The sequence below is a fragment of the Carassius carassius genome, chromosome 27 (assembly GCF_963082965.1).
Source record: "Carassius carassius chromosome 27, fCarCar2.1, whole genome shotgun sequence".
Taxonomy (NCBI): Eukaryota; Metazoa; Chordata; class Actinopteri; order Cypriniformes; family Cyprinidae; genus Carassius; species Carassius carassius.
Window position 1 is genome coordinate 12,010,899 of NC_081781.1, and position 16,586 is coordinate 12,027,484.

Here is a 16,586-nt window from a genome sequence, read left to right on the forward strand (position 1 = left end):
GTACTGGTTTTATTGGTACTAACGTTGCGTATCATTTTCATTAACCTTATTCTGTTAGAAAGAAATTACAAATAATGCCGACTTATTGATGTAGAGTGTAAACAGAAATGCTATTGCACGCAAATGTAAGGTTTTCCTGTGTGAGCTCTTAACTTGAACACATCTTGTACTCTTTATATTTTTACAAAGTTTTTTTTTTATATTTACAAAATAAAATACTTTGTAATAATAATAATAGCAATATATTATATATAGTTTTGTTTCGTATTCGCGCCTTTTTAAACCAGTTTGTGTAATTGCACGTTCGATTTTGTGTAACACTTCGCATCCCCCAACACGTTTGAATTTCCCGGGAGGCGGAACTCTCACGTGACGAGAATTCTGATTGGTTCGTCTGATGAAATAGTTAAAAGGACCAAACAAAGCGGTGAAGTTTGTCCTGTTCTTATTGGCTGAGAATGAGCGCCAAGAATCGAATATAAAACAACCTCTGGCGTTTAACCTTCGTTTTCTTTCTTTCAGCTGGGCTTCACCTGTTAGATCTTTAAGCTTACGCTTTCCATTTTATTTATTTTGCTGACTTTGTTTTAGAAGTTGTTCATCTTTTTAACTTATCCTCATTTTCTGTTTGACCTAACACTTTAAGCTTTAACAATGCAGTCAACTCGCTCTCCACTGAAAACTAAGAACGAAAACACAATTTCTGCCAAAATCAACAACATGTCCTTGGTGGACAAAGAAAACACGGTAAGTTTATTACTATTTCAGTTGTTTTATTATAATCGTTTTAAGACTTGTAACTTACTGAGATGCTTCACGTTTTAAGCGTCTAGATGAATATTGCACACTTCGGTAGAAATATCACTTTTTTTTTTGTTTAACTACAGGACACATGTTAAACGGTTTATTATGCTGTAGATCCTAAATGGGTGATTTGTTTTGTCCTCAGCCGCCCAGCCTGAGCTCCAGCAGGATCCTGGCGTCCAAAACGGCGCGCAAAATCTTTGATTCAGAGGTAACTTGCGCTCACTTTAACTGCATTCCCAAATCCCGTAACGTTACACATTTTAAATGATTACCATTAGTGTTTTGTCGAGCGATGTCTTTAAAGTGGTTGTTGAAATTTGGCGGATTCAGAGCGCGCCAAGTTGGACTGTTCCATCCAAAATATCAAGACCTTATATAAGAAATGATACTCTTAAAGCGAATCTACTTAAGTCCATGACATAAGGTAGCCTACAATTTGTATTTAATGTTTTGAGCTAGTTATTCCCTTTGGGTAATATCTTGTTTTGGCGGGTCAGTAGCTCGAACTGATTTAATGTCGTGTAACGATGCAGAATTCACGTGAGAACTTGCGTGTAAATATGAAAATACGCCCATATTCTATTACAATGTTTATATAAACTATTTCTTAATAAATATATTAAACGGATGAGCACTCTTGTTTTACCGGGAAACTAGACCGGAAGTAGTATCACTTGAATGATACGTAAACCTTATATGGTCCATACTTTTCTAAAAACACGAAGGAAATCCAGTTAACTTGCCTTTTCCCCGTTTTCTTTTATTTATGGTGTTAAGATTCAGTCATTTGAATGGTTACCTAAACTTAAATTAACTTAAATTTTTTCAGGAATGAAAAATGGTAAATATTTAAGTGTTTAATGCTGCTTTAACCTATTTTTATTTATTTTTTTACTTTTATAAGGAGCAGACAAAAGCTAAGAAAGGAGCTGTGGAGGAGGAGCCCCTTCTGAAGGAGAACCCCCACCGCTTTGTCATTTTCCCAATTCAGTACCATGACATCTGGCAGATGTACAAGAAGGCAGAGGCCTCTTTCTGGACTGCAGAGGAGGTGAGCTTCTAGTATTTGTTAACATGGGTGATATTACATTTATGGGTCTCATGGCATCAAAGCTGCTGGCACACTTAATTTGGTTAAAAAAAATTAAGTTTTGCATTTTTATTTTCTCCAAGGTTGACCTGTCCAAAGATCTTCAGCACTGGGACTCCCTGAAAGACGAGGAGAGATACTTCATCTCTCATGTTTTGGCTTTTTTCGCTGCGAGTGATGGCATCGTCAATGAGAACTTGGTGAGTTCAGAGGCAAACTTGTGCAAGCACCTGTAAAAAGCCACCTGATTCTAATCTCTAGTCTTCTGTGGTGCTCTAGGTGGAGCGATTTACTCAGGAAGTCCAAGTGACTGAAGCCCGTTGCTTCTACGGTTTCCAGATTGCCATGGAAAACATCCACTCTGAAATGTACAGTCTGTTGATTGACACCTACATAAAAGATCCCAAAGAGAGGTGAGCTTTTGGACATGATGGAGTTATTTAGGGCGATGATGAGTGGCGCAGGGGTACGTACCTCAGCTGATAATGGGAGCTGAGTGTTGACTGCTCAAGATCAGTGGACATGTGGTCAGCTGGTTGTAGGGCGTCAGCACGAAACTATCGCCTTAACTGAGCTCCATAAATATGCTTTTCTAATTATGATCGGTGTATGTAGACATTAGTTGACTAATGAGTTTTTTTTTTTTTTTTTCAGAGAATTTCTCTTCAATGCCATTGAGACCATGCCTTGCGTAAAGAAGAAGGCCGACTGGGCGCTCAACTGGATTGGTGACAAAAATGCACAATACGGTATGTTGTATTAATGTACGGTTTATTTTTATTTTTAAGGTTTGATCTAATAAATGTTTGTATTTAGGGGAGAGAGTGGTGGCTTTCGCTGCTGTGGAAGGAATCTTCTTTTCTGGGTCTTTTGCTTCTATTTTCTGGCTAAAGAAGAGAGGACTCATGCCGGGACTCACCTTCTCCAATGAACTTATCAGCAGAGATGAGGTAACCATTTTAAGATGCATCCTAACTGGTATGAATGCTTTTGGAAGTGTGTGAAAGCTGAAGAGGTGGTCTTCACGTTTATCTTTACAGGGTCTACACTGTGACTTTGCCTGCCTCATGTTCAAGCACTTGGTCAACAAACCTTCGGAGGCAACCGTAAAGAAAATCATCATGAATGCAGTTGAGATTGAACAGGTTTGTGTACCATATACATTTCGGCGACTGTTGCTTTGGATTTGTTTTAAGAAACCAAACTAATTTCTCTAACTTCCTAGGAATTCCTGACTGATGCTCTGCCAGTAAAGCTTATTGGCATGAATTGTGACCTGATGAAGCAATACATTGAGTTTGTGGCTGATAGACTTCTGCTGGAGCTGGGATTTGACAAGGTAGGGTTGTGTGGGGCTGTTTTTTTTTTTTTGTTTTTTTTTAATGTAGTAGTTCTACATCTCTGCTCATGGTGGCAGTATAGTCTTTGTAACTGACCTCAGCTCAGTAGCCTTGTTCCATGCTTTCATTTAAATTGATGGTATTTTAACTTTACTTTTAAATATTGCTTTCTAGGTCTATAAAGTGGAAAATCCTTTTGACTTCATGGAGAACATTTCCTTGGAGGGGAAGACCAACTTCTTTGAGAAGCGAGTCGGCGAGTACCAGCGGATGGGAGTCATGTCCGGACCCACCGATAACACTTTCAGGCTGGATGCTGATTTTTAGAGTTTTCTTACGAGTGCATGAATGGAAGCAAACTATGAACTGTTTGGACTCTGAGGAGATTCGACCTCACTTATTTCTACAGTTTGTTTAATTCATTTTTTTTTTTTTTTTTTTTTTTTTTTACTTTCACTTTGGTTTTAATCTAGTATTAAAATTGTCTTTTTATTTTTGTTGTTTTAAATAATAATAAAAAGAAACTCTGCTGCTTTTTCTTTGCTTTGCCTTTTGGGCATGGTAAAGAACTGAAATAGTATGTACAACTCATTGTTTTCATTTTTATTCTAACATACATCAGTTTACTTCAATAGTGTTTTATTATATTATTTTTAATTAAAGACTTGATTTAACTGGTGCTGAAGTTCTGTTACCTGTCACTTGGTAAAGGGGTAATTTACTATCATTTTGTTATACAAAAGTGCCTTTCAACTGTTCCATTGAACATATGACCATGTAGATTAACTTCCAGGAAAGGAAGTATAAAATTTGGCAAGATTTGCCTTTGTTTACATGAGCTTAATAAATTCTTTCAGTTGCTGTGAAGCTTTATAGCACCTGCCCAAACTGGAGCAGGCTTCCTGGCGTCAGCTACATTCTTTCAAAATGTCTTTTCACGTTGAGTGAAGAATCAAGGAAAAATTGACTGTAGGTTTATTGCCATATTGTTACAGTTTTGAACTTTTTGAAAGTCCTTTAGATACATTGAGCCAGTACTTACTGACCAATAAATGGTCTATTTAAAATGCACTTTTTTTTTTTTCAACCTGAAAATGTGAACTTCCAAGTTTAATCAAGACGTAATGTTTTAGTACACTGAGTGGATGAAATGGTTCTCTCCATACACCTTTTGTAATGAGCAACATTGCGGACATGGAAACTTCTAAAGCACTCCATATATTTATAGTAGTCATTATCTAGAGCACTCCTGGTATGAGCTGATGTCTGGTTGTTCTCTAAATGCTCTCAGCATGAACTTTAAACCGCTTAGAAAAGAGTTAACATCATCTGACCTGCTTTAATATAGTTAACTTGCTCAAAATATTCATGCTTGTATTATATATGATATATTTTATTTTGTACATTCTAAAACAAGTCTTATGTCTTCCCCTATTGCTTATTTCTGTTTTGGAGTGTGGTACAACTGTCACTGACTTCAGTTGATCTGTGCTGCTGTAAGCACTAAATGCACAATGAAGAATATTCATGAACATCTGAGTCTTTCTGTGAGGGCCGATATGAATGTCTGAATATAAACAGCGATTGACTCTGGGACACTATTCTGAAGCTCATTTATATGGAGTTTTCTCATTAGCATGCCTGTCAGCGCTCCATTCTGAAGAGTCCTTTGCTGACAACAGCTGCCATAGCTGACACATCGACACACAGTAGATCTTGTTATCAGACATATCACTGAAATAACAGGTACTATGAGCCACACATATATAGAAACAATTAATCTAAAGTGATGCATCTGTTTTCTATGAAAGCCATGTCTTGACTCGGTTTCTCACAAAAAACTTTTCTCTCATGTGTTGTCTTGGTATTTTCCCCCCAAAACATTTGTTTGCAAATTTATTTAATTATAGTAACACCTTTTAAGGCCCATTTCTCAGAATGCACATTACTAGCATATTTGCTGTTTATTAGTACTCATACTGTAAATTACTGCCATATTCCTGCACATATTACTGCCATTTTGCATGACCATATGTGACCATGGACAACAAAACCAGTCATCAGTAGCACGGGTTGTAGCAATAGCCAAAAATACATTGTTTATGCATTTATAGATTTGTCTTATTTTAGTTTTTGCTTACTGTCAAGAGTTTTTATTTTTTGAATCTAGTAAAAACGCAATTTTCTTTAGCTATTTTGTCATTTGTTGTTGGTTTTATTGGAAATAGCACAATGTTTACTCATCTTTTAATGACTCACATTTGATACATGAAGTGAATTCAACTTTAAATAGTGTATTTCCTACATTCTCCTTTATTAAGGCCCTGTGAACACTGTAGCTGCCATCATCCCTGCATATAATCCACATTACTCTCTGGTATGGCCCAGCAGGGTCATGTCACAGACAGGTTGAACAACAAACCATTGTTCCAAATATAATGAATGTTATAAGGCATTTGGGCCCAACAGTTGCCACTCTCCAAATGGGGGTCTACTGGTAAGCACAGCTGCCTGAAACAGGCAAATCCTGTGTCTCCCCCATGTCCTTTTAAGGAGACAGGACCCTGTCAATGTGCTTGTGTGTGTTGCTTGCTTTGTTTGACCACTGGGCCTCCCACACAGCAGCGCTAATAGATCACAACCCAGTAAATATTGCCACAGTAGATTTACAACTGTTACTGTACATTAATAGCGCAACTGGGACACCTAAATTCCTTTGCTTATCTTTCCTGAATGCACATTTGCAGCGTTTCATTCACCAGAAAGATGCTAATTCATACAGTATAAATGCAAAGAAACCATTAGCAATGATCTCGTTTTGGTAGACAGCATCATCAGAGCTATAATAAGATGCCAGTATCAGTCACAGTACATGAGGGTTCAAGGGAATCCGAATGGATTGTGTTCTTTCAAGCTAGCATGAAAAACGGCTAATAATAGCACATTAACAAAGAGGCTTAAACTTTAAGGTGCTCAGAAATGCACCCACATAATCCAACTTTGGCACAGCAGGCCAAAGGGTCTATAAGAAACTCCAGAAATCTGATAACAAAAGGTTAGAAAATGCTATCACACTGATATCACGCTCTTTTTCAGTCAAGCTGAAGCTTTGAGGATCACAAATAGAACGTTATCTACTCTTCTCCGAGCCTGAAACAACACAAGATAACAAATACCCACCAAAACAGGAGGCAATGCCACCTTTAACACCGAATGGTCATTCTAAGATGTTGAAAGAAAACTTAATTGTTTATGAAATGCATGTTTTGACCCAAAGTACATGTGTTTGACAAAAACCATATTCATCATAGCGAGGTTGTTTTGTCATAGTGTTGAGTGAAAGAGATAACAGTGAGAAGGTGACTAATAAGGAGCTGGAGCCAGGCAAGCAGCACCGAGGAGCAGCACTGATGTGTATTCAGGAACACCTGTCACTCAACATGACCCTAAAAGGACAGAGCTGGTCCAATCAGAGAACAGCAGTTGCAGAGAAAGGACATGGGTCCTTCTTAACACCCCCCACACCTCTCAGCTGTCTGGCATGTTGTGGGCCCGATCACATACCAGGGCCCAGGCCATTTGACAGAGGTGGTGTTACTCAGTCAGGTCTGGTTCCTAAATGTGACCCCACACATCTAGTGTTACATCCTTCCAGATGCCTGTGAAGTCAAATCATTTTTTGACATTGCATGTCACAGTGACCTTAAACATATTGTATATTGTTCTGGGTCAAAGGTCATGACGTGTGCTTTCCTGACATTCTTATTGGTGCAAATAGCAGCTCAAACCTATTATTTTCACATTTCTGTGTGTATAATGACACTCTTTTTCATGTGCTATTGTCTTATGTTTAAATACAATTATTATTGGACAAGAAATGGTAAATATTAAAATTATGTACAGTTCTGTCTAAGTTAAAAATAAAACACTACAAATAAAAAAATAATCATTTTAAATGCTTAAAGTGAATTTCATTCAGTGTTATTTTAGGATTATATTTATATGCTATTATTATTAATAATATTAATATTTTGAATGTTTTTATATTTTTAGTTGTCTAATTTAGCTTAGGCTTTAATAATTTTGTTATGTGCTTTTGTTATTTTGTATTCATTTTTAATAATTCTAATTAGCTTAATTTTGTTTAGTTTTAGTTATAGTCAGTTTATTTATTTTGTAACTTAATCTTCTTCCTATTTTCCAAGGGATCATTTTAGGCTAATATTTCAATTTTATTTTATTTCAGTTTCATGTCCAGCTTAACATGAATTATTTTTAATAGTTTTAGTTTGAGTTAACAGTACAAAAACGTTCAGTATTGGACTTTCGGTATTACATTATAAAGTAAACAATGAAAACTGGATATTAAATTAGTTTTGCTACAGCAGAATAATCAAATTATTTGTGTTTTAGAAGATTCATTTTAAATGTGTTAGATGATGGCAAAGATCATCTAAATGTAAAAATGCACAACCAGATTTTCAATATCTGCCAACAATAAAAACTCTAATGTTGTCTAATAACCATTATCCTTACAAGAATGGCATCAGTTAATATAAGATTTTCTTTAGCCAAATCAATAGATCAAATCCATCCACAATTCCTAATCAAAAAGCACTACTTTATTTTTTTGTTTGTTTGCTTTTGTCACAAATAACAGAGCATGACATAAAACTTTTTGTTAAAACATATGGAGAACAATCAAAGAATACTACTTGACTTTTTTTGGCCTTCCATTTGGCTCTGAAATCATAAAACAATTTTCCACCGCTTATTTTGCTCTCAAAGAGGATCTGTCACCTCTTAAGAAACATCTGTCCATTTTGGTAAGTCCATGGAGTTCAGGCTATACTTGCTATGGGCCAATTCTTATTTGGTCTTGTGTGAACTCCAGATCCCACCCATGAACCCAAGCCCCCCCCATCGCTAGCATATTTAAAAGACATCCTTCTCCCATGCCCTTCATCCCAGCGGAAGCCCCAGTCTTGTGCTACAACTTGGTGAGTGTTTGCTACTACCTTTATCTCTATGGACTACTTCAGGGACGATAGAGAGAGATTTGAAAAGGAATAACCCAACACTTCATCTCCTACATGGGAAGGACCATTAATCTCTGGAACTGTTGATGCAGATGGCGGATAATTGGCTGATTTTACATTGATGGTCTTAGCAGAAACTACTAACAATATAATTGCTCATTCTTTCTGACTGTACCTGTAGCAGTAACTAGAGAAATGTAGGAGAACAGATAGTTGCCCATTGCTAACATGAACAATAATGCTTGAGGTGATGAAGGACAGCAGAAATGAGCAGTTGTAACTGGTTGTGCGTGATTGACTAAAGGATTCTTCGGGTTAGAAACAACATCTCATAAGAGTGACTTGAAGATGCAATAATAAAGGGAGTCATCAACAGATGTAGTGAACTGACACATGCTGCCAGTGGATCTCTTACAGGTTCTAGACAGCTGAGGAGGACACCCTTGGGTCCTGCTGTCATTTGTCATCAGACAACTGTAAAAACACTCGGTCAGGGGCTTCCGCTCGGAATGACAAGAGCTGATGCCTAAAATACTTTAAAGAGGATCTGCTGTGCTGCTTTTGGCCTTTTGTTGACCTTACCTGATACTGAGTGTTGTAATGCAGGTTTAGAAATGTTTCAGTGGACTGTAGAGGATATATAGTTATAATATATATTTATTAACTTTTGTATGTTCAAGTATTTGTATTATTCAGATTTTAACTTTAACTTATACACTCTCATTCTCCTAGGACCATCCTACAAAAAACCAATCATGTGTGACGACGATGAGACTACCGCACTCGTGTGTGACAACGGTTCTGGTTTGGTCAAGGCTGGATTCGCCGGTGATGATGCTCCCCGTGCTGTCTTTCCCTCAATTGTTGGCAGACCCCGTCACCAGGTGGGCTTCCAAAGCATGTAGTAAATTCCTTGTTCCAGCCAACATATAGTATATTGGCTGTGGAAAATCATCATATCAAACTAACTAAACTATAGATGCTTGGTGGTAACCCATGACTCTTTTCCTTTAGGGTGTGATGGTGGGTATGGGTCAGAAAGACAGCTATGTGGGAGATGAGGCTCAGAGTAAGAGGGGTATCCTTACTCTGAAATACCCCATCGAGCACGGCATCATCACCAACTGGGATGACATGGAAAAGGTAGCAATTAAAGGATTAATACAGAATTGTTAATTTGACTATTTTTATTATTAATTAAAAGCAAATATAAAAGAGATTTTATACATCCTGTGGTCACCACCATGCATTCCTTCAATGATTTAACATATTTAAATGTTTTCAGATCTGGCATCACACCTTCTACAACGAACTGCGTGTGGCGCCCGAGGAGCACCCCACTCTGCTCACTGAGGCCCCCCTCAACCCTAAAGCCAACAGGGAGAAGATGACACAGGTAAGCTAATGCAGGGGTTTACAAACGTTTTACAAATATGATGATGCCCTATAGTGGCAGCATGTAATGGCAGCCATATATTTTCAAAATCATTTGTACTATAAACATTTTTTTTATATTTTAATGAAAAATTACATAAATATTAACTTTTTTATTAAACAATTTTCTCTGAACTTTTTCATGGATGCTCTAGCATCCCCTTGTGGCCCTTTAGACTTGGGTTTTCATAAAACCAAATTCATTTCAGTATGTGTTTACCATTACTGGTAGTTTTTGTTAATATTTTGAATTTTATTTTTCAATTTTCTATATTAATTTTATTTTGACGTTTCGGTAATTTTGTTGTGTTTTTGTATTTTTTATTATTACATATTAATATGTCTTTTGAGATTTAACTTAAGTGGTAGTTTATTTAGTTGTAGTTGTTTAGCAGGCTGCTTCAGCTTTAAATAAAAATGAGAAAACTTAGAAAGGTTGCCTTAACAACTAGCTTATTTAGCTGTTTAATTTTAGTTAATGCTTATATTTTTGAGGATTTAGTTTTAGTTAACAATAATAACCCTGGCTGAAACTAATATTTTCCTCTCTTTTCAGATCATGTTTGAGACCTTCAACGTCCCTGCCATGTATGTTGCCATTCAGGCTGTGCTCTCTCTGTACGCTTCAGGCCGTACCACTGGTCAGTGTCTATAAAGTCACTGGAAGCCATATGTAACATTATAGGTTTTAATTAATATAAAAGTCTGTAATACTTAGAAAGCAATACTTATCATGCCAATGGATCATGTTACAGGTATCGTGCTGGACTCTGGTGATGGTGTGACCCACAACGTCCCCATCTATGAGGGTTATGCTCTTCCTCACGCCATCATGCGTCTGGATCTGGCCGGTCGCGATCTGACTGACTACCTGATGAAGATCCTGACTGAGCGTGGTTACTCTTTTGTGACTACCGGTGGGTACTGGAAGAATTCTACTTATACAGGATTTTAAGAAAATGTAGCAAATGCTCGTGTGGCCTCAAGATAGGACACTTTTTATGCATGCAAAATACATTTTACGTTTTAAAATGTATTTACATTTACATACAATACGTTTTCATTATGTCTTTTACCAGTTTAAAATAAACTTGTGCTCTCTTCTCTTCCATAGCTGAGCGTGAGATTGTGCGTGATATTAAGGAGAAGCTGTGTTATGTTGCTCTGGACTTCGAGAATGAAATGGCGACTGCTGCCTCTTCCTCCTCTCTGGAGAAGTCCTACGAGTTGCCGGATGGACAGGTCATCACCATTGGGAACGAGCGTTTCCGCTGCCCCGAGACTCTCTTCCAGCCCTCTTTCATTGGTATTTTTTGGCTGTTTTGGCAAATTACCTCATTGCATTACTCCATGTTGCTGTTTTTAGATCACAATTGTTTCTTTGTTAATATAGCTTGCAATGTTGCTCCTCACAGGAATGGAGTCTGCTGGCATCCATGAGACCGCCTACAACAGCATTATGAAGTGCGACATTGACATCCGCAAGGATCTGTATGCCAACAACGTCCTGTCTGGTGGTACCACCATGTACCCTGGTATTGCTGACCGTATGCAGAAGGAGATCACAGCTCTGGCCCCCAGCACAATGAAGATCAAGGTAAACATCCATCTGACTAAATTAGCTTGTTTATGTAATTTTACAGTCTAACTACATTCATGTTCTCATGCTCATCCTCTAGATCATTGCTCCCCCTGAACGTAAGTACTCGGTCTGGATTGGCGGTTCCATCCTGGCTTCCTTGTCCACCTTCCAGCAGATGTGGATCAGCAAGCAGGAGTATGATGAGGCAGGTCCCTCCATCGTCCACAGGAAGTGCTTCTAAACCTCAAATTATCTTCAATGCAATCCAACTAACCCTCTGTATGCATTTGTACTGTGCCTTGTGTTGTATATACATGTACTGTTGTAATAAAAGTTGTGATGTGTAACAAGCTCGCATTTTGTTTTATCTGAATATTTGATGAATAAAATGTAGCTATTTTCCGAACTGACAAATACAGCCTTTTCTATTTTTCTCAACAAAAGCTCTTAATTTATGTTCATCCATTTTAATTATTTAGCTAGTAGATTTTTTTTTTTTACATTTGTTTCAAAGGATTTCTAAAACTTTACAAACAAACTAAAACTAAACTAAAAGGCAGAGTATGAGTTAAAAAGATTCTGAGTTGCATGTGAATGCACTGGTGATGTTCCATAAACGTTATAATAATGCCTGTTCCTTAGAAAATACTTCCAGGGAAATTTATGAATTACTTATACACCATTAGCCTATTGTTGTTGATTATTTTAAAGAGGAGTGAATTACATGCGAAAAAAAGAACCCAGTGTATTTGAATTGTAGGCTATATTTGCTATAATTCGATTAAACTGACAGGTTCATAACATTATCTGAATATGACGTCACATACCTCATAGCATGTGATTTATTTATTTAAAATAACATATTTCCTTAAACATTTTTCTTATAACCTGTAGTCTATTCTTTATTTTCTTAAACGTTGCCCTTCTACCTTTCCCAATAAAACCCAGCAGCATGGTTTAACAGATAAACCAAGAGGTGAGATGATGATTCGCTGCCTGGCAACAGAGCAAATGAAGCAAGGAAGAGGAGGAGGACGGCATCTGTACTGAACCAGACAACCCTCTTTCTCAATCCACAATCCACATTACATGGTAGGTTATCTTTGTATATTTGGTTATCTGTTTATTCTCTATAGCTACACAAGCTGGGTTTTCAGTTTTGCTGTAATACGAATGTGCTTCTTAATTTGCGCTTATAAAATAATGGCCTGTTTTTATGAAGGTTGTTCACTTGTGACGTAGTTACAAACAGGAATGCGCGATTTCTCTGAGCTTAATAATATTTAAGGTATTATATTTAAGCATCAGAATTATAGTCAAATTTTTACATGACTTTTTCGGCGAATATAACATCTTAATAAATAATGTTACCTTTATTTTAAACCGCCGTTTTAGCAAAAAGCGTATCAATAATTTAAGACTGACGTTACGTGTTGTGTTTATTGTCGGTGTAGTGAACGTCAACGATGGGTTCGGCTCCGAAAATGGCACACACGGTTCTTCTGAGTGTCATCATAAGCTGGATGGTCGTCGTTTCTGGCCGCAGTCCGCGCACGGTGGATCAGGTGTCGGAGGCGGACATCCAGCGCCTGCTGCACGGTGTGATGGAGCAGCTGGGGATCGCGAGGCCTAGGGTCGAGTATCCCGCGCACCAGGCCACCAACATAGTCGGCCCGCTCAGCATCCAAGGTAAGAGTTTCTCTGTATAACTGTAGGTAATTACACGTTTTTAAAAATGTAAATGATCCCTGATGGTCCTAATAATAGCCTATTCCTCATTATGTGCTGGCCTTCATGTGTAAATTTACACTTTGTCCAATAGGTGGTGCACATGAGGGACTCCAGCATCTCGGGCCGTATGGGAACATTCCCAACATTGTTGCAGAGTTAACTGGAGACAGTGTTCCCAAAGACTTCAGCGAGGACCATGGTTACCCTGACCCTCCCAATCCTTGCCCTCTTGGAAAGAGTGGTATGTTGGTCCAAATGTAACTGAATGCACAAATATACAGCAGTGTCACCATTCATATTTATTAATTGGCAAAGAAAATTAACTGAATATTTGATTTGAAGGTGTTTACCATATTCTCCTAAAGGAATGAAAACTCAGAATTTTTGTGAATGACCTAAAAAACTTTTGTTTAAAAATGTGATGTTTTTATAGCTGCTGATGGATGTTTAGAGAACTCTCCAGACACTGCAGAGTTCAGTCGAGAGTTCCAGAAACATCAGCACCTCTTTGACCCTGAGCATGACTACCCTGCACTCGCGAAGTGGGTGAGTTCACACTTGACACCTTGAAAAAAGATTGAGATAACATTCTTTATTAAAAAATTTTTTTAAATTTAATTTAAGGGCTTTTTAAACTGCACTTAACCCCATGATATCGTCATTGTAAACTCTGCTTTTAACCCCAGGTAAAGTTAATGTTAAACGATGACTGGAGTAAAGAACAAACAGCTTCATTCTTACCTTTATAGTCCAAAAAGTCCATTCTGGAAAACTTGATAGCACAGTGTCAGCAATATATAAAATGAGGATGCACAATGCTAATGCCATCATGTAAACAGGTTGCATGCTGCGTTTGATACTGTAATGACACTGACACAGCAAATGTTGCCTTACATTTACATTTATGCATTTAGCAGATGCTTTGATCCAAAGAGACTCACAGTGCATTTAGACTATGCATTTTTTATTTTAAATTATGAACAGTGTGAAACACGAAGCAAAGATAGCCCAGGATTCTTGTCTGTAGCAGACTGCACTAAATATCCATTTTCTTTCTTTCAGAATAAAGGACTGTTGTATGAAAAGCTGAAGGGTGGGCCGAAAAGAAGTAAAAGGGTAAGCTATATATATATAATATTATTTTTATTTTTTTCTGTTGGTTGGTTCGTTGTCAGTAGAGGCTCAAACGCAGTAATTATTAGATGGGGCCCTGTTGCATATAGATATTGTATTTTCAGAAAAAAATGTCACAGGATTTGTCACTGACTGTGCACTCTGTTTCAGAGTGCAAATCCATATCTGATGGGACAGAGGCTGGATAATGTGGTGGCCAAGAAATCAGTGCCACATTTCCCAGAGGAAGAAGAGGTTGAAACTGCTACAAGCAATATCAAGACCTGAACATCATGTTATTTATAAAAATCTGTACAATGAAAATCTTTTATTAGTTTTACAGTAAAGTCAGCATTAAATTATGTGCGATATTCAAATAAATCATATTATTAATAGAGTAGCAAAGGTTGACTAACATAAATCATTATTCTCTTGACACAACTTTTGTTGTAATATCCCTTAATCAAATAAAAATGATGTATATGTTCATGTGCAGATAATTGGAGACGAGTGTTTTTAACTTCATGATTCATCTAGATTACAAACAACACAATATACATTCATCACAAGCTTCCCTACTCTCCTGAAGCACTGGACCATCCCCAGAATGCTGTGAATGATCTTAGACTGAGAGGAGGCGTGGACTGCCCCATTCTCTTAAATGTCAGCACTCAGAACAGAGCTCCAGACCTTATTTTGAATCTGACTCCGAGTTCTGTATCATTTGGTTCACCCTTATTACTCGTAGTTTGTTATGGTACACAAAGACCTTTGTGAACATAGCTCCAGTCCGTGTGAAGTTTGAACCATTATTAATCTGAGGTAAGTCTGCATATCTACTGGAGTATAGACTATTATTTATTTTTTAAATGACATTTGTTTGATTTTTTAAAACGTGTTTACAGAAATGAGGGATTGCAGAGAGCAATTGGCTTTCAAAATTTTGTAGGGAATTTATATATTAAACTTAGGTTGTGGTCAGTTGATATGTATATGAAATGATTTGATAAAATATATAAAGTAATAGCAATTTTTCTTATTAAAAAACAATTATATTTCTTTCTTTTTTTGTAAAAAATAACTACATATATTACTGTTTATTTAATGACATTTAATGGTATGTTTCTTCCTTCATGTGAAAGGATGACTAAAGACGCATTAGCTGTCATTATCGTGGTCTTGTGGCTGCTCTGCAATCCGGCGAGGATCAGGGGAAACGGGGGATTTCAAGGCGCCATTCCTCACCCAAATAAATACAGCCCAAACCAGTCGGAACAGTCACCGCAGACACCGCAGTCCAGCTCCAGGGGAACGGGACTGCCTTCGGTCGCGGACGAGGTGCTGGACTCCAGCCAGGAGGCTTTACACGTGACGCAGCGCAGTTACCTCAAACTTGACTGGTGTAAAACACAGCCGCTGAAACTGATGATCTACGAGGACGGGTGCCAGCCGCTCGTCATCATCAACCGCTTTTGTTACGGACAGTGCAACTCATTCTACATCCCTCGACATGTTTATCAAGAGGACAGTGCGTTTCAGTCGTGCTCAGTGTGTAAGCCAAAGAGTTACACTACAGTTACTTACACGCTCCTCTGTCCCGGACAGACTCCCAGCACGAGGAAGAAGCGCGTGCGCCGCGTCAAACAGTGCCGCTGTACTTCTGTCGATTTGGATTAAATTAGCTGACGTCATTGTTTGTAGGCTTCTTTTGTCTTAAAGTCACAAATTCATATGACTGAATAATGTGGGAGTATCATCGATTTGTTTCCTCTATCATTAGTTGTTCAGTCATCAAAATGAGGCCTTTATATTGTGAAGAAATACAACTGATGCAATTAAATGTATTATAAAACAAGTTGGCTAAGTTATAAGGCTATAAAATAGTGACATTTTAAAAAATATGCTTATATTATTTTCCACTGTGTGGAGCACGATTTGCGCATTGATGCAAATAGCTTATTTTGTGGCTTGATTTGTAATGTGGGATACATTACATATTAGGCTATTGATGTAAATAAGCACCCCCCCCAAATCCAATTCATCAATCTTTGTCCTGGTCTTTATTACCATACTACAATGTAAAAAGAATGTGGTGCCAATTTACTGCCTTTTTAATCAACAAACAAGAAAACAAGTTAAATGCATGGAAAATTGTTTTTATATTAATACAAACTTTTTACAGTGTTGAGTTTATTATAAAATGAACAATATTACTGTGATTAAATGGCAAAAAGATGTGAAGCAACATAACTTTCATAATATGTGATGTTCATCCAAATAAAACTGATAGGGTAGTTTAATATCAATATGTACATTATCTTTTTTTATATTCTGTAATGATTTAATATGAGCATAAAAAGCTACTAAACTTTGTTACTCAATATGCAAAATAAAGTTACTGCCTTTTTCAAGTTGGACGTTGAGACTGCTTTTTCAACCCTTTTTTTCCA

The 16,586-nt window shown here is 37.3% G+C and overlaps 4 protein-coding genes and 1 non-coding gene across 5 annotated transcripts; all 5 read left to right on the plus strand.

Annotated features, from left to right (window-relative positions):
* The first annotated feature begins 445 nt into the window (after window positions 1-445).
* LOC132106743 (ribonucleoside-diphosphate reductase subunit M2) lies at window positions 446-3,812 on the plus strand. The gene is made up of 10 exons (XM_059512707.1): window positions 446-747; window positions 950-1,015; window positions 1,712-1,858; window positions 1,981-2,097; window positions 2,177-2,310; window positions 2,552-2,646; window positions 2,714-2,847; window positions 2,938-3,042; window positions 3,123-3,236; window positions 3,412-3,812. The coding sequence occupies exons 1-10, from the start codon at window positions 655-657 to the stop codon at window positions 3,562-3,564; spliced, it is 1,158 nt and encodes a 385-aa protein (XP_059368690.1). The 5' UTR covers window positions 446-654; the 3' UTR covers window positions 3,565-3,812.
* LOC132107458 (small nucleolar RNA SNORD94) lies at window positions 2,340-2,475 on the plus strand. The gene has a single exon (XR_009424313.1). It is a non-coding gene; the product is annotated as a small nucleolar RNA SNORD94 (small nucleolar RNA).
* A 4,270-nt stretch (window positions 3,813-8,082) lies between the features above and the next one.
* actc1a (actin alpha cardiac muscle 1a) lies at window positions 8,083-11,642 on the plus strand. Its single transcript, XM_059512708.1, has 9 exons — window positions 8,083-8,237; window positions 9,009-9,160; window positions 9,291-9,419; window positions 9,562-9,672; window positions 10,267-10,351; window positions 10,466-10,627; window positions 10,825-11,016; window positions 11,126-11,307; window positions 11,390-11,642. Exons 2-9 carry the CDS (start codon window positions 9,032-9,034, stop codon window positions 11,531-11,533), a joined length of 1,134 nt encoding a protein of 377 aa, XP_059368691.1. The 5' UTR covers window positions 8,083-8,237; window positions 9,009-9,031; the 3' UTR covers window positions 11,534-11,642.
* Window positions 11,643-12,282: 640 nt separating this feature from the next.
* On the plus strand, window positions 12,283-14,636 carry LOC132106745 (neuroendocrine protein 7B2). Its single transcript, XM_059512709.1, has 6 exons — window positions 12,283-12,384; window positions 12,747-12,981; window positions 13,115-13,264; window positions 13,457-13,569; window positions 14,086-14,139; window positions 14,308-14,636. The coding sequence occupies exons 2-6, from the start codon at window positions 12,759-12,761 to the stop codon at window positions 14,422-14,424; spliced, it is 657 nt and encodes a 218-aa protein (XP_059368692.1). The 5' UTR covers window positions 12,283-12,384; window positions 12,747-12,758; the 3' UTR covers window positions 14,425-14,636.
* Window positions 14,637-14,776: 140 nt separating this feature from the next.
* LOC132106746 (gremlin-1-like) lies at window positions 14,777-16,547 on the plus strand. The gene is made up of 2 exons (XM_059512710.1): window positions 14,777-14,958; window positions 15,279-16,547. Exon 2 carries the CDS (start codon window positions 15,280-15,282, stop codon window positions 15,811-15,813), a length of 534 nt encoding a protein of 177 aa, XP_059368693.1. The 5' UTR covers window positions 14,777-14,958; window position 15,279; the 3' UTR covers window positions 15,814-16,547.
* Window positions 16,548-16,586: the final 39 nt, after the last annotated feature.

What these genes read in the sequence shown, in the direction of transcription:
- LOC132106746 (XM_059512710.1), top strand. Translation starts at nt 15,280, where the DNA reads ATGACTAAAGACGCATTAGCTGTCATTATCGTGGTCTTGTGGCTGCTC.
- actc1a (XM_059512708.1), top strand. Translation starts at nt 9,032, where the DNA reads ATGTGTGACGACGATGAGACTACCGCACTCGTGTGTGACAACGGTTCT. An exon ending in ACAGGGAGAAGATGACACAG is followed by an intron (nt 9,673 to 10,266) that starts GTAAGCTAATGC and finishes CTCTCTTTTCAG; the next exon opens with ATCATGTTTGAGACCTTCAA. An exon ending in CGCTTCAGGCCGTACCACTG is followed by an intron (nt 10,352 to 10,465) that starts GTCAGTGTCTAT and finishes ATCATGTTACAG; the next exon opens with GTATCGTGCTGGACTCTGGT.
- LOC132106743 (XM_059512707.1), top strand. Translation starts at nt 655, where the DNA reads ATGCAGTCAACTCGCTCTCCACTGAAAACTAAGAACGAAAACACAATT. An exon ending in GCAAAATCTTTGATTCAGAG is followed by an intron (nt 1,016 to 1,711) that starts GTAACTTGCGCT and finishes TACTTTTATAAG; the next exon opens with GAGCAGACAAAAGCTAAGAA. An exon ending in AACTTATCAGCAGAGATGAG is followed by an intron (nt 2,848 to 2,937) that starts GTAACCATTTTA and finishes TTATCTTTACAG; the next exon opens with GGTCTACACTGTGACTTTGC.
- LOC132106745 (XM_059512709.1), top strand. Translation starts at nt 12,759, where the DNA reads ATGGGTTCGGCTCCGAAAATGGCACACACGGTTCTTCTGAGTGTCATC. An exon ending in TTGCCCTCTTGGAAAGAGTG is followed by an intron (nt 13,265 to 13,456) that starts GTATGTTGGTCC and finishes ATGTTTTTATAG; the next exon opens with CTGCTGATGGATGTTTAGAG. An exon ending in ACCCTGCACTCGCGAAGTGG is followed by an intron (nt 13,570 to 14,085) that starts GTGAGTTCACAC and finishes TCTTTCTTTCAG; the next exon opens with AATAAAGGACTGTTGTATGA.